Genomic DNA, 22161 nt, shown 5'->3' on the forward strand with positions numbered 1-22161 from the left:
ATTATTACTCAGATGTGTGTCTTATTTGTTTAGTCTTGTAGACAAATCGTCTGCCCTTACCTTAGACAACGATAATGATCTTTTTATCATCTCTGGGGTTATCTTGGCGCCCGCTCCCACCAATGTTAATTGCTTGTAGTTACCTGCAGGAGTAGTAATGACGGATATCGTAGTGTGAATACTTGTTTCTTCTGCTTCAGTGTCTAAATCCGCTATCAGCACAGATTTTAGATCGTCCATATCAATGTCGACTTCTTCTTCAGCGTTGTTAGGGTCTTGTAATTGGGATTCGGGATCTAACTCTATTACCCCATAATTTGAGGCAAATGCAATATTCTGTAAGTTTATCATTAGCGGTAGTGACTTAGTTTGATCACAAATAATTTCGTATGTTTCCCTAATAGTAGCACTTCTTCCTCTTGTTCTTATCGTCATTCTTAAGTCGGATGCTCGTTCATCTATAAATGCTCTAGGCAATTTTACATTCTGTAAAGCATACATTAAGGAATTCCAACATAGATCGAACACTGGACCAGTACGGCTTAAGACTACAATTTTTGCATACAGAACGTATGACCACTTTCTTTTCATTTTTAGATTTGTTCCATTTAATGCACCATTTTCCAGTTCATCAGGGTACAATACAGTAAAAGTACCATCTTCGTTCACACTACGAATGCCTGCTTTTACTTTCAAAGCTTTTTTGGGTAATATCCTAGAGTGCAGTATGGAATCGTACAGTTTCTGTGATATAGTCATTTCTTCATCCGTACAAGCGCCCACTCTACCTCTTTCGACCTCCACCACTGGATAGACAGAGGCATATTCTGCAAGTATATCGTCCTCCTTGGTCACTTCAAGTAATTCGTCCTCACCAAAATCATCTAAATCTTTAATGGAGGCACTATTTTCTTCTATTATTCCACCTGTAATAGAAGTGATCACTATAGTTTTGCCACTTTTTAGCACATTAGAACCTAAAATATTGTTCTTAGCATCTACATTCTCTGTGTCCACATAACGCGACAAAGTATTGTTTTCTATAATTACATCTCTAAATTCTTCATACTTTCTTAGACATGGTCTTATACCTAGGGATAGATGTCTTTGTAAAGACAGTTCTGGTGATATTCTGGCAAGAACATCGGGAGGAAAATTGATTGGGTGAATCTCAATGGTCTCTAACGCAGTGCTTTCAGCCATTTTTAATGATATACGCCTCTGGAACCCATATTAAACCCATTATTGAATAGTACTCATCGTCTAGAACTTCATCATTATTAATATGATAAACTCTGAAAAAAAGAAAGAAAAATCTCTTATTTCGTTAACTGTGATTTTATAGCTTGGCCCGTAGTCAGCGGAAATAAAAGGGTTTAAGCCGAGGAGAAATAGCAATATTGAATAAAAGGGATAATAGTGAAGTTTGTTAGTAATTAATATTTTGCAATAACAGCAGCGTATTTCTGAAATGGGAATCACAGTCATAGGTTCTTTAAACTACGACCTGGACACATTTACGGATAGAGTACCTAATGCTGGAGAGACTTTCAAAGCAAATCATTTCGAAACACACGCAGGCGGTAAGGGACTGAATCAGGCTGTCGCCATTGGGAAATTGAAAGAGCCTAGCAGTAGATATAGTGTTCGAATGATCGGAAATGTTGGGAACGACACTTTTGGTGAGCAATTGAAAGGTGTTTTATCTAATAATAGTGTGGATATTGCGCATGTCAATACTTGCGATGGAATCGGTACAGGTACTGCTACAATATTGATTGAAGAAAAGGCTGGTGGTCAAAATAGGATATTGATTGTAGAGGGTGCCAATAGTAAGACAGTTTATAATGAAGAGGAGTTGCGTCTTTTTTTCCCCGGTGTTGAGCAGGAAGAAGAGTATGTTGTATTCCAACACGAAATCCCAGACCCAATTTCAATAATCAAATGGATACATGAGAACAGGCCAAACTTTCAGGTCGTGTATAATCCTTCACCTTTTAAGGCCATGCCGCGGAATAATTGGGGGATGATAGATGTTTTAGTGGTCAATGAAATCGAAGCTCTGCAGACCGTTGAAAGTGTTTTCGATTATAACCTTGTTGAAGAGTTGAAGAAAGAGATAAGGACTGATTTCGTTGGAGGATATCGTAAAATTTGTGAAATATTACATAAATCACTTATTAACCAGAAGAAAAGCAGTATTGTAGTTATAACTTTAGGTTCGAAAGGGGTGCTATTTTGTTCACATAAAAGCCCTCAAGTTCAATTCGTTCCGGCTATAAAAGATATATCTGTTGTAGATACTACCGGAGCTGGTGATACTTTCTTAGGTGGTTTAATTACTCAATTATACCAAGGGAAAAGTTTGCATACGGCTATAGAGTTTTCTACACTAGCAAGTTCATTGACCATTCAGAAAAAAGGTGCTGCTGAAAGTATGCCAGCGTATGAAGACGTCCAAATTTTAATGAAATAGGTGACAACTTTTATTACTGATTTTTATATGTTATGTTTCGTTATATATATTTAAAATTGTAATGGTACAAAGATAATGCGTTAGTAGACATTGTATTTACATGAAAGGACGGTCTTATGTATTACCTTTCAAAACGGAAGAACTAATACCATAACCCAAAGTAATCACACAAATAAACGCTAAAAATGAGGCAGGAACACCTCTTGATATGAAAGCACCCACAGTTAGCCATCTATTCCCCTTTTTGTCGGTCATGGAAATAGCAGTAACGTTAGGGAAACCAGACGATGCCAGCCCCATACCGCAAGATGCCAACAAAGCGCAACCAAAGACAAGAATTGGAGCTGCCTTTGAGTTAGGTAATTTGTCACCGACTTCTTGTACTAAAGGAATGATGATGATTGCTGACACTGTATGTGAAACAAAAGTACCCACAACCAACATCAAGATACCAAAAATACATAAGATGGCAAAAACACCATCATTCTGAATTTTCTGTTGTAGTGCTCTTGCAATAGTTACTAATAAACCTGAAGATGAAACTGCTTTACCAAGGGCGATACCACCCATTGCTAAAACGACAATAGACCAAGGAAATGTGTTGAAGTCTTTTGTAGATAACAGTCCCGTACCAAAGAATAGGACTATTGGTATGACTGCAATTTCACCAGAGGACCCAAAAGCGCTTTCTATTTGGGATTCTACACACCATAAAAGAATTGTAGCAATAGTTACAATAATAATGAAATATTGCTTTATGGTAAATCTCGTTCTTATTGGTTTAAATTTCTCCAGCTTCGTCTTGCCTATTTTAAATGTGAGTATCATTAAGGCCCAAGAGCACAGCATTGATAAAATACCAGTAGGTAAGGCAACAGCAAAAAACTGGCCCCACCCGATGCCATAAGGTTTGAGGTACTGCATTGAGATAATATTTTGAGGTGAAGAAATAGGAGAGGCCATACCACCAATATCAGCAGAAAGTGCCACCCCCATTACTAATGCCTTAGCAAATGGTGCAGTATAATCCAATGGGTCCAATAATGGGGTTAGTAGAGAGTATGTTAATACCGGAGAAGCAACATTGGAAATCCACATCGAAAGAAAGAACACAACACTCATTGCCATTAAAAGTACATTTCTTGGTTTGGTCCCAGCAAATGCTAATAACCAGGATGCCAAAACTTTTGCGATGTTATATTGCGACAAGGCTTCACCCAATGTAAAACCTGCTAATAAAATCATAATTGTTGATGACCACATTGTACCCAAGATTTCCGAAGAAGCGGCAGCTGCTCCCATTACTTTACCATCACTATCTTTCAAGACTCTAAAAAGAACAGTCAGAAGGGGAACCAATAAACCTGTGATGTGTAAAGGGATAGCTTCACTGGCCCATAAAAAGGCACAACATTCAACCAATGCCATACATCGATGCTCCACGGGGTCATTGAAAGTTTTAACACCCAATAAAACACCTGTAACAATGATAATAAAGCCTATTTTCATGGCTCTTTTCCCGAAGAAAAGTTTTGGCACCGCTAAATTTTCAATTGTAGTGAATTTTAAATTAATTGGCTTGGGCAATGGATACTTGAAATATTCAATTTGAAGTTTTTCTTGCATAAGTTTTTCGGTTTCATCTTCAATAGTTATTATGTCTTTATTTTGTGAAGAAAGACCCAACATGTCCTTCCATGTGTTGCTTCTTTCCCAGACAATGTGATCATGCAAGTAGGATTTTAATTCTTGCTTGCATGAATCTACGTTCCCAGGCTGTCCCATTAAAACAGCGTAAAATTCTATAAGTTGTGCAATTTTATTGTTTAAAGTGGACAAGGTATCATGCTGGAAAATGTATGTGTCTTTGAAAAATTCTTCACTTTCTATTAGTTCTTGCCTGGTGTTCATATGTAATACTTTATCAGACTTCTTCGTAATTTTGCTGAAGCCCATTCTGTTTAATTCGATGAAAGACTTTAACTGGCAAAGATCTATGTAAAGATTTATTATTGTTTGTTTCAATAAAGATTTTTTCTGTGATTTGATGTTAAACTGTGAATAATTTAAAAGGGCAGTATTGTCAGTAGTGTCTGCAAACACGTCTACTTCATCATCATCGTCCATTTCCTCTTCGCTATAATCAAACCTATTTCTTAGTTCGCTGTCAATATTTGAAGAGTGTATTTCAAATGGGTTAGTAGAAGACTGCATCTGCGATGTGCTGGAAACGATTTCTCTTAGAGGAGGCAGGTCCTGTATTTCCGGATCAAAAGTTTCATTCACCCTTGTTACAATGCCCTCCTTTTCCAAATCGTTAATCAAATGGTCAAATCTCTCGTAGAATTTAGCTTCCATTCTTTTATAAAAATCATCTACTTTCAATTTTTCGCCACTCAAATTAGTAACGAAAGTATCATAAGAATTGAACAGAGTTTTTCCTTCACTACTAACCGATGAACTGCGTGACTCAAAGAATTTTTTGCTTATAAAATTCTTATTGAAAGTGGCAGCTTTTCCTTGAGGAGATAGTTCGTCAAGCTCAATTGTTTCTTCGTTGACATTATTCCCGTCTATGGCTTTTTCGTCTGTTTCCCCCTTTTTTTTACCAGATGATGTTTTAGAACCAAATAGCTTACGCTTAAGTTTGTGCGTAAATCTTTTTTTGGAGGAAGAAGGTTCTCCTGTAGTAACGTTACTTTCTATATCGACATTTGGAGGAGGCGTCTGTAATTCGTTGTCATTGTTTGATTCATTGTTGGGTGCTTCTTGTTTCAATTCACCTGTCTGCAAAGTGTAGATCAGGTTTTTTAATTCGTTGTAATCAAGGTAATGATTCTGCCATTCAGGAACAGCATTGTATTTAAGGAAGTGTGAGAATCTCATATTTAGGCTAAATAGCAGCCGCCTTTGCCGTGGTTTTGTCGCACCTCTCTCCTATTGCTGACAGTTTTTTTACGTGGGAAGCACTATTTTCAACTGTTAATTTGGTAATGCATCGGGTCTTTTTTTCCCACGTGCCCGAAGTTCTAATTAATTAGTTGAATAAATTGATCTGTTAAAGAATTGAAAAGAGTGGAATAGCTTTAAGATCATTCGTATGGAAGTTGATTCATAGAAATCATCATGTATTTTTCGTGATTGAATAAGTAAACTGTGCAACATGTAAATTTGATCTCTTTTATTCGAAATATCTCTTTTTTAGTTATATGTAAGCAATTTTAATTATGGGTACTAAACATGAATATTAATTAATCATTAGCGTTAAAAGAGAAGAATAATTTTCTTCTTTCTCTTTTGTAGCTCTGTTTTTACATAATTCTTGGAACTTTAGCAAGGCTGACTTGATATGCCCTATCTTTATTGTCATTATATAATTGATAGACTTTTATCATGGCACCTAAGAGACTCCTGGGAGTATTTTCAGAACACTGTGTATCTTCATATTCCTTTTGCTGTAATTGTTGCGCAAAAGCTATTATCTTTGTAATTTGATGAAACTTTTTCATGTTTACATCATTGGAATCTTTAATGAATGTTTCGTTACCATCTCTTATGAATGTAATATCTCTGATAATAAGTGATGTAAAAGGTACACAAGGAAGCTCGCTTAGTGAAATGTGTTGAATTGTCCTTCTATAAATGTTATAGTTGTTGCTTGGATGTACAACATGTTTCAAACGTTCAAAAAGGTAGCCGGATTTAGCGTCTACTGGAAGAGATAGTCTTTCAATTGAATGATTTTGCAATGATGTAATGATAGAAGCGAGTGAATTTAAGTTTCGTAAGTACAGGCAAGATAACGCAACTTGTAACCAATAGGAAATGGTATGAGTTTGTTGTAAAGTTGTCTCAAGTACGTAATATGACAGTTGATTTGAAAACATGAAAACAGAGTTAATTGCTGTATCGTTATGTCTGAAATACGTTGTAAAGTCTATTGTTTCAATACTCAAATAAAGAGCAGATTCTAAGATGGTCAACGTTTTTGCAAGTGACCAAGGGGACACCTCAAGAGCAAAGTCGTCGACTTCTAGTGTCTCACATTTTTTCCATTGTAAAATGAGATGATCAAGGTCCACTGTATGGCACAATTCGTCGTTTAAATTTGTTTGGTCTAATTTAAATTCGATAAATAAATCAGTATAGTCAATATACGGCTTGGTTTCTTCCATTGCTTGGTCGGATCGACCTATGTAGTGGACCTTTAATTGTCTTGTTCTTTGTTTATCTATAAGGAGTTGAACTGCATCTGTAAAAAGCCTTTGATATTCGTTATCGGTAGCCAAGTGGCTGTACCAAAAGGTAAGGATATTTTTCAAAGTGTTCTGACTGTCTTTCCAGTAAGATTCTAACCAAATTTGTATTAGACGAGGGACGGAGTGATTTCTGTGATTGTGATTGTGATTACTTGAGGGATAGGAGAGTAGCAGCTGATGGAGGAGAGCACTGTCATTTGTCCAGTCTCTAAAGTTAAGTAGTAAGTTTGCTGCGTCAAAGGGCGATGGCTTTTGCGATTGCTGGGTGTTTTGCGGCAGGAGTTTATCCAAATATAATTGTATTTTGATGACTTCTTGTAGTACATCATCCATACTAAAAAGTATATTTTCCTCACCTGTTACTACATGTACTAATGATATAACGCTCTGTATGTCTACATCACCATAAAGAAGGTAGTAAGCAATTTTTTTATACAATTCTTGAGTAGCCTGTTGTATTGAGGTTATGAATTGTCGCCAAACGCTGAGAAACCTCCAGGCAGAGTTTACCACTAACAAGACAGCATCCATCTTTGCATCAGCGGCCAGTCTATACCAGTCGCTGAGCAGACGTTTTCTTGCTCTTTTTATTTCGTGGTTTCTTTTTACGAGGAGGCATTCTCTAGAGACACAGGCAGTTGCTTCCAGCAACTGCCGTACGGCGGTTCTCATACTGTCGAGGATTTTTTTTGGAACGATATTGTTATTATAAGGGGGAGTGTACTTTATGAACTGTTGTAGGAGGAGATCGTTGATGTCTGAGATGTGTGTTTTGTTGACTCTTCTTGAGACTATTTGGCCCTGGATAGCGAAGCGTGCGGTTACAAATTGGTCGTCTTGTTCAAGAAGGTAGGCGAGGACATTATCTATCAGTACAAACATCTTAGTAGTGTCTGAGGAGAGGGTTGATTGTTTATGTATTTTTGCGAAATATATATATATATTCTACACAGATATATACATATTTGTTTTTCGGGCTCATTCTTTCTTCTTTGCCAGAGGCTCACCGCTCAAGAGGTCCGCTAATTCTGGAGCGATTGTTATTGTTTTTTCTTTTCTTCTTCTATTCGAAACCCAGTTTTTGATTTGAATGCGAGATAAACTGGTATTCTTCATTAGATTCTCTAGGCCCTTGGTATCTAGATATGGGTTCTCGATGTTCTTTGCAAACCAACTTTCTAGTATTCGGACATTTTCTTTTGTAAACCGGTGTCCTCTGTAAGGTTTAGTACTTTTGTTTATCATATCTTGAGTTACCACATTAAATACCAACCCATCCGCCGATTTATTTTTCTGTGTAAGTTGATAATTACTTCTATCGTTTTCTATGCTGCGCATTTCTTTGAGTAATACAGTAATGGTAGTAGTGAGTTGAGATGTTGTTTGCAACAACTTCTTCTCCTCATCACTAATCTTACGGTTTTTGTTGGCCCTAGATAAGAATCCTAATATATCCCTTAATTCAACTTCTTCTTCTGTTGTTACACTCTCTGGTAACTTAGGTAAATTACAGCAAATAGAAAAGAGCTTTTTATTTATGTCCAGTATGCTCGATTTAAACTCATCTGTGATTTGCGGATTTAAAAGGTCTTTGATGGGTATCTTATTCATTTGGTTTGCTTATCTTCCTCGTTTTTTTTTTTTTGCCTATTTACATGTTGATTTCAATCTCTCCTTTATATATATTTTTAAGTTGCAACAATTTACGTTTCAAAGTATAATGGAGGTATGGGTTTTGTTTGGGATGCAATTTATTGCTTCCCAATGTAGAAAAGTACATCATTTGAAACAACTTAAACTCTTTACCATCACTTTCAATGTTCACTTTTTGAGATATTAGTTAGGCATATATAATAACTTAATAGACCTTAGTATCCCAAGATGTTCACTTCTAAGCCTGCTTTCAGAATAAATAACAAAATCTCCAAATCACATAGAAACCCAGTTGTCTCTAAAAAGATAAAAGAAAGACGTATTACTAAACATGTGAAACCAAATTGTTTTAATGTTATTCGACCATTGAAGAAGGACATTCAAATTCCAATACCTTCTTCTCGATTTTTAAAGAAGATCCAAATACATAGGATAGCATCTGGAAACCAACATATTCAATGTCGCCAGCTCAATAAGACATCCATAAAATCTACAAAGAAATATCTGAACTCTTTCATGGCGTTTAGAGCCTACTACTCTCAGTTTGGCTCTGGTGTCAAACAAAATATCTTGTCTTCTTTGCTTTCTGAAGAATGGCACGCGGACAAAACGCAGCACGGAATATGGGACTACTTCGCGCAACAGTATAATTTTATAAACCCTGGTTTTGGTTTTGTAGAGTGGTTGACGAATAATTATGCTGAAGTACGTGGTGACGGATATTGGGAAGATGTGTTTGTACATTTGGCCTTATAGAGTGTGGTCGTGGCGGAGGTTGTTTATCTTTCGAGTACTGAATGTTGTCAGTATAGCTATCCTATTTGAAAATCCCCGTTGCCTTGGTCTTGTTCCCAATGTTTGTTTATATACTCATATTGCTATATGCTTATGTACATGCATCTCTTGTTTAGGCCTATATATATGTTTACACTATAATATTTCTAAAATAAATGATGAACTACTGAATCATTCTCTTTCCTTACTGTCTCTTTGTTTTTATCTTTACCATGAAGGATCTTGATGTGACTTTTGTAATTTCAACGAATTCACTATATGGGACGGAGGACAACGATACCACCCCTCTAGGTTGTTGTTGAATTCTCACAAAACGCAATGGTAAGCTGCCCACACGGTTTACACTATTTTTAACCTTCCTCTGTTTATTTATCACCTTCGGTTTCACAACGGGCTTTTTAACTTTGTTTACCGTCTTCTCACTCTTCAATGTGATCTTTATTTTGTTTACTTTTCGAGGTTCTTCTATAATAGAGGAAACTTCTTTCTTGATTTGAATTTTAAGTATACTCTCGCGCTTAATAACGATATTCCTCTTATCTTCGGCTTTAGTATTAATCTTTGCAACTAGTCTTCTTTCTCGTGGTGCTTCCAACTTGACTATAAAACTATTCGTTAGGGTGTACATCACCCTAACTAAGTCATGTATTTGCTTTCTTTGATATAAGCTCAGAATAGGTAAATTCAAAATATCCCACAGTATTATCTTGAGAGGGGCGTACCCTCTAAACATATCCCTGCATATTCCTAATACACCATTAATATTTTGACGGGCCACCTTTTCTCTTTTAATTTTCATATCATCAATATAATGTCCACTTAAAAACAGTTCAATATCATCCTCACTTTTAATATTTTCAACCTCATTCTGAACTAGTTCGATGGCACTTTCAATGTCGTCACTTATTGTATCCAGGCATCCATCCATAACAGCAGTATTAATACATTCAACAAGTACATCGGTACATTTTTCTTTAATGTAAGTATCCTCGTGAAAACACAATATTTCAATGAAAAGTATAAGGGCGTCCTTGTTTTTCAATCCGCCCTCCAAAAGCATAATTTTCAGTGCCATCAAAACCTCATTCTGATAGCTCTCTCTCGTAACATCTGTACTATTGACACTCGATGATAATGTGTCCATTATCATCCCGGTCAATTCGCAGAACTGGTAAACACCACCTTTATGCAATTTGTATTTCGCAAACATAATTGAAGTCTTTATCAAAGATTCGTACGATGACAACCAATTAACCAAATTTTCGTATCTAAACAGCTGCGCCTTAACCCTACCCACATACTCTGCATCGTTGACATCATTTAAAGCCGCATCAACTACGTTTTCAATCAGTCCACGGACGTAAATATTATCGCTGAACCTATTTTCACCATTCTCATTATAAACAAGAACATCTAGTAAAAACTCCTTGACAACTTTTGGACACGTACCATTTTCATTTCTTACTTTAGCCAAATACTTCGGTATAGCACATTGCAAAAAATATAACGCTGTATTTTCAAAGTTATTACTTTTTGTAATATTCGATCCTTCAAGGCAAAACAAAACCTGAAAAATCAGTAATAAATGCTTGATGCCGCCAGCGAAATTTGAATCATATATGTTTCTACTAAGCGCCTCGCACGCCGCGAGTCTTATGCCGAAATAGTACCTTTCGTCCATCACGGTTCTAAACAAAATACTTGAATAAACAAGTGATTTAGCACCACCATTGATGACAACATCTTCGTAATACCGGATAGATTCCAGTTGCGCCTCTATGTCACCATCCTGCCTCAGCTGAGACGAGAACATATAATCGGGCTGATTAATATGGAGTTTACAGATCCATTCAAGGTCTGAGTCTATACGGATCCATTCGAAGGCTTCATTTTGCTTAAGCAACTCATTACTTTCTGAAGTACGATTGAAATCCGTCAAGTGAAATCGTGAACACTCTTCAGGAGTCATGTATACATTTCCGAGACAATTTACATCTACTACCGCAAGCTTTTCCTCGTTGTTGCTTTCCGGGGCGTTATCTTCATTAGCACCACCTCCTCTTTTCCTTAGTCTTCTATACTTGGTATTATATTGAATATCTATTTTGGTGAATGTATCTTTGATTTCCACAATATGCTCATACGGAGTACCATCGTGTTCATGGATTCTTATGGTCATTGACCCGGTGAAACAATCTGTGCGATTGAGATTTGGATGCTCCAACCGGTCCAGTGCGCTTTTGCAAAACCCATGCTCTCCAACGACTTTTCCATGTCCTAGTTCTTCCTCTTGAACTTGCCTTATTCCCAGTTCAATGACCATCCTTTTCCTATTAAATCTTTGGGTAACACGTAATATGGGTACACCAGACCCATATACCCATTCGCCAAAAAAGTTCTCTAATTTGCTTTTGTTTACTCTTTCGCAAACATGTTGGAAATGTGACGATGTTAAAGAGTTATTAGGCAAATCGCCTGACATAGCTTGAAGGAAAATCTTAGGCAGTACGCGAGACATACCAAATGATCTCTCGGTTTTGGTCATCCTCCTGTCAAGAATATGTAATACCATGGGTGCTTTTAATTGTATAAAGGACAAATCTTTAGATAATACTGATATTGGCCTGGAACTACCTGTGAAAGTACTTCCGATTGGAGGTTTTTCAAAGTCTTGTTCCACAATTGCCTCACAATTGCGCTTTAATCGGTACTTATAAGCATTGTTACCCATTATCTTTTTGATTACTTGGAACACCATATAGCCTGCAATACCAAGACAACACCAATAGTCATTCATATCCAAAGGGGTAATGTTAACACAGGACCATTGATTAGCCAGCGCCCATGCTAAATCATTTGTGGTACTGAATATTTTATCAATAACCTCTAGAGGATAAAGTAATCTTGTATTACAAATACCTAGAGCTGCAAAATCCATATGAGTACAGGGAGCAGTCGGTAAAAAAACGAGAGAGTATGACGTAAAAGGGTAAGACCCAAACTCCTTCGAGTAGAAATCTATAATTTTTTGACAAACAACGGTGGAGTTTATTACAGTTGCTTCGTCAATTTCCTGTGTTGGAAGAGTAAAAATCTGAATAGGTATAACATCTGATCCAATGCCATCATCCATCGGGTCATTAACGTTGTCGATCACATTCTCCCTCAACTTGTCCTCATCCACTTCATCTTCAGCATCAACCCTTGGAGGCGATATTAAAGGTAACGACCATGAATTCAAAGCACCAATAGCCCAGCCAACGTGATGTGGAGCAACAGGGTTTATAATTTGAAATACACATTTTTTTTTCGTTAAGTCAATCGGGTGCGGAAGTTCCTTTATATTGGAATATTCGGAACAGCAAACAACCACATCCCTTAAGTTCGGGTTGTTTCTTTCTTCAATATTACGTCTCTCCTCCTCTTCTTCATCACTTTCACCTTCTTCATCATCATCATCATCTTGTACATCTTCCCCTTTATTACTTTTGTTTGTTTCGTCATTCTTAAAATTTTCATCACTATCTTCCTCTTCTTTCACAGATCTTGTCTGTCCCATTTCTACTGTTTCATCTCCAGGCAAACTATGTTTCTCATTCCCACCCTGCTCGCCATTTTGGCCAACTAATTTGGAAGTACCAATATTTTTTACTAACTTAGGTACACTAAATTCCAGTTCCCATGTAGATTTTTCATCAAGTAAATCAACGCATGGGACCCAATACGATGCAGAACTACAAATTTCGCTATTTGAGGTGTAGACATTCCACATCCATGGTTTATCCGTGTGGACAGTATCGAATCTAACACCTGACTTTGGGTTTCTTATTTCATACTCGATTTGTAGTGTGATTGGAGTGAAGACAGATTCTTGAACGCCTGGTGTAGTTTTAATGGATGGGGTTATTGGTGTGTAGTTACTTAATGCATTAGCGTCTTCCAAAGATATCTTGATAGAAGAAGGTATTTTTATTGTTAACTGAGATTTAGAGTCAGATTCGGGATATTCATTCAAACTAGCAAATTTGGATCTCAAAAAGTGCGATTGTTCAATGGAATTATCCGTGTAGAGGGCATTTTGTGAGGTCAGCCCATTCAACTTTGTTTGAAGTGGATCATCGTGAATAAATTGATCGCATCGACGATTTTCGACCAGAACATCTTTAATAGTCATTTCCTTGCAATCAAAAGTAACATATTCTAAATTTTGAATCAATGGTATAATTATTATCGTCGCACTTCCGCTGATACAATGAGTAGCCAGATCTATATCCAACGAGATTTTTTCATGAGCAACTCTAAAATTTCTGAACTTCATCTCATGTAAAGTGCTAGATTCACTACCAATGGCTCTGGGAGTAGCATTTTTAGAAAAAGACATCGTTCAGCTCTATTACAAGTTCTTTTCTCACCGGTTGAAACTCTGCTACACCATGAAATACGAGAGGTTATTATTCACTACATCTAACTAATAGTTTTCACCTTACGCAATTTACCAATTGCCCCATTCGGCAAGTATATTTCACCATTACCCGGTTATCAACCGATAATACCATACAAATAAGTATAATATACCACTTATAAGATTGAAGCTCTTTAACATATCATTAAGTCCAATACAATTTTTCGTGAATTACAAATTATTTCAAAGAGTGTCAAGAACCTTTTTGTGACTTTTTTCCTTCTATTAATTGACATTATAAATATTTAATAATTCTTTCAGATATATCTGTACAGTATTTCCTTTTAATTTAGATTTTCCTCTTTACGTGAATAAATGTAAAAATAAATTCATGAATAAATCACAATTATTTAAGACATGAGAACCAGGAGAGAAGACTATATACTATATTAAAAGTATCAGTGGTTTCAAAAAGGAACTATTTACGTTATTTTTTGAAAAAATTGCCGTTCCATTAATGGGCTATTGGTGACTTGCTGATAAATTCATGCTGAAAGAATAAAAAATAGAACAAATGTATATATATATTTGAGTGTGTCATATTTTACATTCTGTCCACCCAGCAGAAGAAAGAAAACAATAATCATATAATCCATCTATAAGTATTCTTTAGTTCCTTGTAAAGAAAATAAAGCACACTCTTGAATTATATGAAACAGAAAAAAAATAGAAATTTCAATCGCCATCAGAATTGCCCCTTTTTTATTTTGTTATTCTGCTAGTTTTAACTTTATTATTTTTTGGAAACTTCTGATATACTGTTACAGTTCAGATTTATATTCACGTTCCTCCACAATGAGCAATCAAAAAGATCAAAAGGTAAAGATGAAGAAAAAAAGAAACATCAAATAAAAATGCACTATTAACATAATAATATCTCTATGTAGACGTATATGTGTTATTTGATTACTTTTTATATATACGAGGAAAATGTCGGGGATAAAAAAATGCACTGTTATTCCTTCGAAATGAGCGGTAACTAGTCGTCTTAAAAAACGATGTACGATTATATCTTGACGTGTTGATACTCCAAGTCACCTGTCTCAATCTTGCAGTCATCATTCTTCTTACTCCAATCAAACTTGCTCTTCTTACCACCAGAAAAATAGTTCAAATTTATAAACCAGATGGTAAATAAAACCAAAAAGCAATAAAAATAACACCAAAAGTGATCATAAACGTGCCCCCTGATGATATCACACACTGAATAATCGTAAACTTCGTCGTCTAAGACGAGTCCGTAATTGAAATAACCCAGTCCATACTTCAGTACAGGTTTATATCCACCTTCATCAGTAAACGTTTTTGGGCTCAAAACAATGCTCAAATCGTTAGTTCCCTGGAACGCATGTTCTCTCAATAAGGAAGCGTCAAGTGGAGCTGGGATCATCGTTTGACAACGTAGGTAAAGAGCACTTTCTCGGGGGACTATTCCTCGAAGTTTTTCTTGGCGTTATCTTGTCACAAATATTTTGCATTAGTTCTAAACATTACAGAAAGAGCGAAAAAAAAATGAAAATTAAACAGGAACTGATAAAGTTCGAGAAGATAGAATAAAATCATTACTTTCCGTATAAAAAAATACATTATGTTTTCTACAATTGTTTATTTCCCCAATAGACATAATCCTCGAGGAAAAAGTCGTATAATACCCAGGAGGGCCATATCGTGCACAAATGCCATATGGCATGGGCATCAATCTGCCATGCGTAACTGAAGAAGTCAAACAATTCCAGCAACATGGCCATCGTGGTTACCATCACAAGAATAATTGGAATGATACATAGTTTGAACATTCGTCCCTTGAAATTGGAATATGCGGTCTTCTTGAATCTGCCCTTTTGCTTTTGCTTTTGCTTTTTTAGGGCATGGTAGTTTTGGCACGATAACATGATCAGTAGAATATACTGTAAAATACCAAAAAAGATGTTGAATCTCATGTTGTATGTGTACGACCAATCCACATACAGTCTTAAGATATGCAGGGCAAAAATCATCGCAACTGATGCGGTAAACGCTTGTGCGATCTTGGGGTACAAGAACATCGAGGTCATTCTTGCAAATATTGCGTGAAATCCAGTCAAGACAGTCGCACCTGCGAAAAAATAGTCTAATTTCTCTGTTATGATCAAGTCACGGCAATGGAAGACCGAACTTGCAGTCCATGCCAGCATTCCCGCCACGGTGACGTAAAGATAGTTCCAAATTAGTATACTTCTGCTGCGTTCTTTCCTATTATTGCCATCCTCACGTAGCATCTTAGAAAACTTCATGAACGCCTTATAATGTGGGATGAAGTTACCTATGCTAAAAATTGTCGAGAAAAATTCTTGCGTTCCCAATACCCTCAAAAATGGCCACTTTCCATGAAATTGATATACTTCTTCCTGCGCGTCAATCCTCCAGCGTGTAATGATATGTTGACACTGGTAATCGCAATCTGAGATACAATCCCAAAATAAAAGCTGGGAGTACAAACCCGGGGTGTCGGAAAATTCAATATCATGGAACATATTTGTTTCTGGGTCAATATAGTTTATCTGAGAATTCGGGCATCTTCTCTTATATTCACACGCATAAGTACAGTCTATAAACTCATCTAAATTATCCCCTGGAGAGCATGTTACTAGAAAGCAGTGAACAAGTATGGCAACGACCACCGTTAACTTCATCTTTCTTGTCAATCTTGTTGTTCCATTTCGCCCAAAGGATAAATATGCAGACCTCAAATTGCTCTTTAGTCACTTTATTTCACTCTGCATGAAAAAAAAATCCTCTAAGAAAAAAAACATGAGAAAAAAATTACTAAAACATAAATGCAATAATTACTTGGAAAGGAGATGCTACAAAAACTCGAAAAACAACTACAAATCTCTTACAAAGTCACGTCTTTTCAATCGAATCTCACCGAGTGGCAAAGTGACATCATTATTCCAACCCCATAATTTTGAACCGGACTGAATATTATCACTCATCGGAGTTTGTAAAGTGGCGTTGTACTCCTCCAATTCCCTAGCAATTGCCTCTATGTTCAATCGAGGGAATGTTTCGTCATCATATCGATCGTCCAGTTTGTCTACACCGTTGTAAAGAATCTGATTTGGGGTGGAAGGCTTGAAAAACAACGTTCTTCTGTGGAAGACGTTACGTGTAGACAAGTATTCAAGCTCCTGCGCTATCATTTCAGGTTCGATTCCTTTGGATAGTAGTACCGCTGCAACACCAGTGACAATAGGTGTCGACATGGAGGTGCCTGACAAAACTAAAGTGTCGTTGAAGTTCAGATGGGACAGCGATTCAATCTCTACACCGGGCGCAAAGATGTTTACACAAGGACCCCAGTTGCTGAACTTGGCAATGGTGTCTATATGATCATCAAAGGCTCCCACAGTAATGACGTTCTCTGCAGATGCAGGTGAGGCCCAGTATGCATCTAGGTTGAAATTGCCCGCGGCTGCGACAAATACAATACCTTCTTCTATGGCTCCTTCCACTGCCATGTTGATTATGGGGCTCCTAAAACTCCCCAAGCTTAGATTGGCCACGCATTTTTTACCCTGTGGGCGACTGACCCTCGTGCAATGTTCCACTATGAACTCCAGCCCACTCAGAACATTACTGGCCTCTCCAGACCCATCTTTGCCCAACACCTTGACCTCCACAAGGTTCACCTTCTTGGCCGCCCCGTACGTCTTGGAACCAACGAGCCCTGCCACATGCGTCCCATGCCCATTCTGGTCACCAAACCCTTCTTTGGTCAGGTCAATTCCTTGGATGACTCTGTCCTCGAATTCCGGATGGTCCGCGAAGATACCTGTGTCCATAATGTATGCATTGACGTCCTGACCTTGATAATCATCCTCATAGTAGTAGTTGAACCAGCTCTTATACCGCTCCTTGTCCTCGATATCGAATGGCAGCTGGTAGTGCCGTGAAATCCGGGCCAAGTGACGTGGTGCATCTGATTGATACGTGATGTTTTGCTCCTCATCGAGGTTTTCGTAAGAATATTTAGCAGTAGCATTGAATGTGTAGTTATACTCCACATCACGCGCGCTATCGTTCTCAAAAGCCTCGAATCTGAAATTGGGCACGATGTCAGCCACTAGCGGGCTTTTCTTAAGCTTGTTGACCAAGTTCTTAGACAAGTTCATTGTCACACCTCGGAAGGAACCGATGGAGAATTTCTTCTCAATTTTGTTGTCAATGAACTGTCTCCATGACCTGTTAGAATTTGAGGTAAACTGCTGAAACGCGGTAGGATTCTTGAATCTTACCAAATACTCCTCTGCGTAGACCAGGTTGACCAGCAAAGAGATGAGGATACACTGTGACTTCATAGTTTGTTTTTTTTATTGCTGTTAATTTCTTCTTTTGAGCGGGAGTAAAGACGTCAAAGGCCAGCGATGTACCTATATATGCTATTATTGTAGTGGCTGTAGTGGTATATATAAAAAAAAGAGGGCCCAATGAGAACAGTATTTTGTGTCGTTTTTTTTTTTTTGCTTTCTTACTCTATACATGCACGTCATTACCAAAGAAACAAAAAAAACGAAAAAAAAAAAAGGCTACATACTGTAGAATGGCATACTTACATCTGTTACTCGCTATTACTACTATTAATATTATATACAGGAAGTAGGGGTCTTGGTGAGCTCGCACCCACTTATTTCTTTCTTCTGAGACCCGCCTCGAGATCGCCAACGTCCAGCTTTGTACCTCTGATATAGTAATGCTTGTTTCTTTGTCTGTTGGACACATGGGGGGTTAGCAAGTCAATTCTCTCAATCAGGGGAGAAAACAGCGGCACTCTCACCTCTATAGCTGTCTTGGCCACTTGATTCCGCAACAGCAGCGAGGCATCCTGCACCAGTTGCTTGCGGTCTACCGAAAGTATGTAGCCAACAAGGGCATCGTACGAACACTTGGACGAGTCGTACACGATGCGCACCACGTCGCCGGCCTTTAGACGGTCCTTGTTCTTTTTACTGATGAGCTTCCTTCTGACGGCCCCGGGATCTAGCGACTCTATCTCTGACAGGGCCACTTGTTTCATAATCTGTGAAGAAGCTATGTGTTGCACAGGTGGGTACACGGGGATGGTTTTTCTCTTGGTCACGGGAGCCATATACGACCTGGCCCATGGCCTGATCAGTCTGAAGTTCCTGCTCCACATCACTATGGTTCTGTTGGGCGTGCTAACAACCTGTCAGAAACAAGATTCGATTGTTCTTCTTCTTTAATAATAATTTCGACTCACTGGGAAAGAAAACTAAAAGAGAAAAAAAATCAAAGGACAATGATATAGATGTGCGCGGCCCCATCTAAGCTCCCACAGATATATATATAGAAAGAGAGAGACAGAGACAGAGAGAAGTATGTAAATGTGTACTATCGGTATACAATAATATAGAATATGCATGGCTAGAACCGGTGCCTTCTTTTCCTCCCAGTGAACTTCGAATCCTTCGCAACTTTCCTCCCACGTCTTTTCATAAGCTCTTTCTTTCTTAGAATGAACTTCTTGGCAGACTCTTTGTCTTTGCCCCCCTTCAACCGCTGGCGCAGCTGTTTCTTCAAGTTGACGTTCTCCTCGTCCATCGTCACACCGTCCAGATTCACTTGCTCCTCGCCCTGCGGTGGCGCACCACTGCTCAACACAAGATAGTATTTCTTATTCTTTTTAGACTCTGGGTCGTCCACCACAAGCCCGCCGCTAAACCCTGCCACTTTTGCAGATTGCAGGATATCGTCCACCTGGTCGTCGTTTTTCGGGTAGAATTGGGCCACGAACTTCCCACCCTTCTTCAGCGCAGCGTACAATGTGTTGAAAAACCTCATCAACCGCTGTTTCGGATCGTTGTATGAAGTATCTGCGTTGCACAGCCATTGTATCGCACTGATACTTATTGCTGCATCGAACGACCCTGCCCGGAAGGGCACCCCAGTGCCCATGTCCTGTAACATCAAATCACCTTCCAGCTCTCTTTCAAGACCCGTCGCAAGCATGCTGGGCGATATATCCAGCCCGCACCACACATGATCTCCCTCCTGTGTCAAAATCTCGCCAGACAAACCAGACCCGCATCCGATATCCAGGATGAAACTGCACGGCTGCAGGTTCAAAAGCTCCAACGCCCTCAGCGTCATTTTCGCCTGAATATGCTGCACTCTGGTCGAACCGGTATATTTATGTGCTTCGCTATCATTGTAGAAGATCTCCGGTGGGGCCAACTCTTCAGGACGTGACATTATTTTTTTGCGTCTACGATTCTACGTGATTCTTTGTTTCCGTGCTACTTCTCTGCTACTTCTCTGCCACTTCTGTACCGCTCCTGTACCGCTCCTGTACTCCTTTTGTTTCTTGATCTCTTCATCGTTTCCTCACTTTCTCACTTTCTCACTTCCATCCTACTCATCTCTTCTTTTTCTCGATAAAAAATGCCATGCCGTGGTATAGAGTGAAAAAAAAAATTGGCTTGGTCATCAAATACCCGGCCGTGGTGTATCTCGTTTAGTGAACAATAGCACCCAAGGCAGACCCTAGCAACATGCGGATGGTATAAGAAGGTCCAGGTCTGGGGGGCAGGGGCGTCCGACTGGTACACACAGGTGGTTGTTTAGCACGGCTCGCAACGAAACCGAAAACCAGATCAGATCGCAACAATGACGGAGACCAAGAACTTGTTGCAAGACGAGCAGTTTCTTAAGATCCAGAAGCTCAATTCCGCAGAACCCAACAAACGGCATTCGGTCACGTACGATAATGTGATCCTGCCACAGGAGTCGGTGGAGGTTTCTCCACGGTCTTCCAGTACGTCGCTGGCAGAGCCAGCGACTAAGCCGGAAGAGGGTGTGGCAGGGGAGCAGGAACAGGAGGAGTATCCTGTGGATGCTCGCATGCAAAAGTATCTTTCGCACCTGGAGAGCAAGTCCCGGTCCAGGTTCCACCGCAAGGACGCCAGCAAGTATGTGTCGTTCTTTGGGGACGTGAGCTTTGACCCACGGCCCACGCTCCTGGACAGCGCCATCAATGTGCCTTTCCAGACCACTTTCAAGGGCCCAGTGCTGGAGAAACAGCTTAAGGACTTACAGCAGACGAAGAAGACGGGCACGGGAACTGGAACGGCCACTGGCACGGCCATGGCCAGCAAGAAGACGGGCAAGGCGGATGCTGCCCCTGGACAAAAACTGGAATCGAACTTCTCAGGAATCTACGTGTTCGCATGGATGTTCCTGGGCTGGATTGCCATGCGTTGCTGCACGGATTACTACGCATCGCATGGGAGTGCATGGGGCAAGCTGGAAATTGTGCAGTACATGACGACGGATCTCTTCACGATCGCAATGGTGGACTTGGGGATGTTCGTGTGCACTTTCTTCGTGGTGTTCGTGCACTGGCTGGTGAAGAAGCGGATTATCAGTTGGAAATGGACCGGGTTCGTCGCAGTGAGCGCTTTCGAATTGACGTTCATTCCGTTGACTTTCCCCGTCTACGTCTACTACTTTGAGTTCAACTGGATCACTAGGATCTTCCTGTTTCTGCACTCGGTGGTGTTTTTGATGAAGAGCCACTCGTTTGCCTTTTACAACGGGTATCTTTGGGACAGAAAGCAGGAGCTCGAGTTCTCCTCCAAGCAACTGCAGAAATATAAAGAGACGCTGTCCCCCGATACTCGGAAGATCCTGCAGAAAAGCTGTGATTTCTGCCTTTTTGAGTTGAACTACCAAACCAAGGACAATGACTTCCCGAACAACATCACTTGCAGCAATTTCTTCATGTTCTGCCTGTTCCCCGTCCTTGTGTACCAGATCAACTACCCAAGAACTTCGCGCATAAGATGGAGATACGTGCTGGAGAAGGTCTGTGCCATCGTTGGCACCATCTTCCTCATGATGGTCACTGCGCAATTCTTCATGCACCCGGTGGCGATGCGCTGCATCGACTTCCGCAACACGCCCACTTTTGGCGGTTGGATCCCAGCCACCATGAGGTGGTTCCACCTGCTCTTCGACATGATTCCGGGCTTCACTGTTCTTTACATGCTCACCTTCTACATGATTTGGGACGCTCTACTGAATTGCGTCGCCGAACTGACCAGGTTCGCCGACAGATATTTCTACGGTGACTGGTGGAACTGCGTTTCCTTTGACGAGTTCAGCAGAATCTGGAACGTACCAGTCCACAAGTTTTTACTAAGACACGTCTACCACAGCTCCATGGGTGCCCTGAACCTCAGCAAGAGCCAAGCAACCCTGTTCACGTTTTTCTTAAGTGCCGTGTTCCACGAAATGGCCATGTTCGCCATTTTCAAGAGGGTCAGGGGATACCTGTTTCTGTTCCAACTCTCGCAGTTTGTGTGGACTGCATTAAGTAACACCAAGTTCCTACGAGCAAGACCGCAATTATCCAATGTTGTCTTTTCCTTTGGTGTATGTTCAGGACCCAGCATCATCATGACGTTGTACCTGACTTTGTGAAACCCCACCATACCACGTGTGCCCCTTCCCCGCAA

General features: G+C 39.4%; 13 protein-coding genes across 13 annotated transcripts; 3 read left to right on the forward strand and 10 right to left on the reverse strand.

The window, feature by feature from the left end:
• Window positions 1-21: 21 nt before the first annotated feature.
• On the reverse strand, window positions 22-1203 carry RRP43 (exosome non-catalytic core subunit RRP43; the record flags this gene model as incomplete). The annotated part of the gene is made up of 1 exon (XM_056226461.1): window positions 22-1203. The coding sequence occupies one exon, from the start codon at window positions 1201-1203 to the stop codon at window positions 22-24; it is 1182 nt and encodes a 393-aa protein (XP_056080734.1).
• A 268-nt stretch (window positions 1204-1471) lies between these two features.
• On the forward strand, window positions 1472-2476 carry RBK1 (putative ribokinase; the record flags this gene model as incomplete). The annotated part of the gene is made up of 1 exon (XM_056226462.1): window positions 1472-2476. The coding sequence occupies one exon, from the start codon at window positions 1472-1474 to the stop codon at window positions 2474-2476; it is 1005 nt and encodes a 334-aa protein (XP_056080735.1).
• A 114-nt stretch (window positions 2477-2590) lies between these two features.
• Window positions 2591-5362, reverse strand: PHO87 (SPX domain-containing inorganic phosphate transporter; the record flags this gene model as incomplete). Its single annotated transcript, XM_056226463.1, has 1 exon — window positions 2591-5362. The coding sequence occupies one exon, from the start codon at window positions 5360-5362 to the stop codon at window positions 2591-2593; it is 2772 nt and encodes a 923-aa protein (XP_056080736.1).
• Window positions 5363-5787: 425 nt separating this feature from the next.
• Window positions 5788-7617, reverse strand: BUD5 (Ras family guanine nucleotide exchange factor BUD5; the record flags this gene model as incomplete). The annotated part of the gene is made up of 1 exon (XM_056226464.1): window positions 5788-7617. The coding sequence occupies one exon, from the start codon at window positions 7615-7617 to the stop codon at window positions 5788-5790; it is 1830 nt and encodes a 609-aa protein (XP_056080737.1).
• Window positions 7618-7713: 96 nt separating this feature from the next.
• Window positions 7714-8346, reverse strand: MATALPHA2 (homeodomain mating type protein alpha2; the record flags this gene model as incomplete). The annotated part of the gene is made up of 1 exon (XM_056226465.1): window positions 7714-8346. The coding sequence occupies one exon, from the start codon at window positions 8344-8346 to the stop codon at window positions 7714-7716; it is 633 nt and encodes a 210-aa protein (XP_056080738.1).
• Window positions 8347-8616: 270 nt separating this feature from the next.
• MATALPHA1 (transcriptional co-activator mating type protein alpha) lies at window positions 8617-9144 on the forward strand (the record flags this gene model as incomplete). Its single annotated transcript, XM_056226466.1, has 1 exon — window positions 8617-9144. The coding sequence occupies one exon, from the start codon at window positions 8617-8619 to the stop codon at window positions 9142-9144; it is 528 nt and encodes a 175-aa protein (XP_056080739.1).
• Window positions 9145-9367: 223 nt separating this feature from the next.
• TAF2 (transcription initiation factor TFIID subunit TAF2) lies at window positions 9368-13564 on the reverse strand (the record flags this gene model as incomplete). The annotated part of the gene is made up of 1 exon (XM_056226467.1): window positions 9368-13564. The coding sequence occupies one exon, from the start codon at window positions 13562-13564 to the stop codon at window positions 9368-9370; it is 4197 nt and encodes a 1398-aa protein (XP_056080740.1).
• Window positions 13565-14651: 1087 nt separating this feature from the next.
• SMKI03G0990 (uncharacterized protein) lies at window positions 14652-15035 on the reverse strand (the record flags this gene model as incomplete). The annotated part of the gene is made up of 1 exon (XM_056226468.1): window positions 14652-15035. One exon carries the CDS (start codon window positions 15033-15035, stop codon window positions 14652-14654), a length of 384 nt encoding a protein of 127 aa, XP_056080741.1.
• Window positions 15036-15240: 205 nt separating this feature from the next.
• On the reverse strand, window positions 15241-16317 carry PER1 (Per1p; the record flags this gene model as incomplete). The annotated part of the gene is made up of 1 exon (XM_056226469.1): window positions 15241-16317. The coding sequence occupies one exon, from the start codon at window positions 16315-16317 to the stop codon at window positions 15241-15243; it is 1077 nt and encodes a 358-aa protein (XP_056080742.1).
• Window positions 16318-16509: 192 nt separating this feature from the next.
• Window positions 16510-17985, reverse strand: RRT12 (Rrt12p; the record flags this gene model as incomplete). Its single annotated transcript, XM_056226471.1, has 1 exon — window positions 16510-17985. One exon carries the CDS (start codon window positions 17983-17985, stop codon window positions 16510-16512), a length of 1476 nt encoding a protein of 491 aa, XP_056080743.1.
• A 326-nt stretch (window positions 17986-18311) lies between these two features.
• IMG1 (mitochondrial 54S ribosomal protein bL19m) lies at window positions 18312-18821 on the reverse strand (the record flags this gene model as incomplete). Its single annotated transcript, XM_056226472.1, has 1 exon — window positions 18312-18821. The coding sequence occupies one exon, from the start codon at window positions 18819-18821 to the stop codon at window positions 18312-18314; it is 510 nt and encodes a 169-aa protein (XP_056080744.1).
• A 248-nt stretch (window positions 18822-19069) lies between these two features.
• On the reverse strand, window positions 19070-19897 carry BUD23 (18S rRNA (guanine1575-N7)-methyltransferase; the record flags this gene model as incomplete). Its single annotated transcript, XM_056226473.1, has 1 exon — window positions 19070-19897. The coding sequence occupies one exon, from the start codon at window positions 19895-19897 to the stop codon at window positions 19070-19072; it is 828 nt and encodes a 275-aa protein (XP_056080745.1).
• A 414-nt stretch (window positions 19898-20311) lies between these two features.
• ARE1 (sterol acyltransferase) lies at window positions 20312-22126 on the forward strand (the record flags this gene model as incomplete). Its single annotated transcript, XM_056226474.1, has 1 exon — window positions 20312-22126. One exon carries the CDS (start codon window positions 20312-20314, stop codon window positions 22124-22126), a length of 1815 nt encoding a protein of 604 aa, XP_056080746.1.
• Window positions 22127-22161: the final 35 nt, after the last annotated feature.

Source organism: Saccharomyces mikatae (assembly GCF_947241705.1).
Source record: "Saccharomyces mikatae IFO 1815 strain IFO1815 genome assembly, chromosome: 3".
Lineage (NCBI taxonomy): Eukaryota > Fungi > Ascomycota > Saccharomycetes > Saccharomycetales > Saccharomycetaceae > Saccharomyces > Saccharomyces mikatae.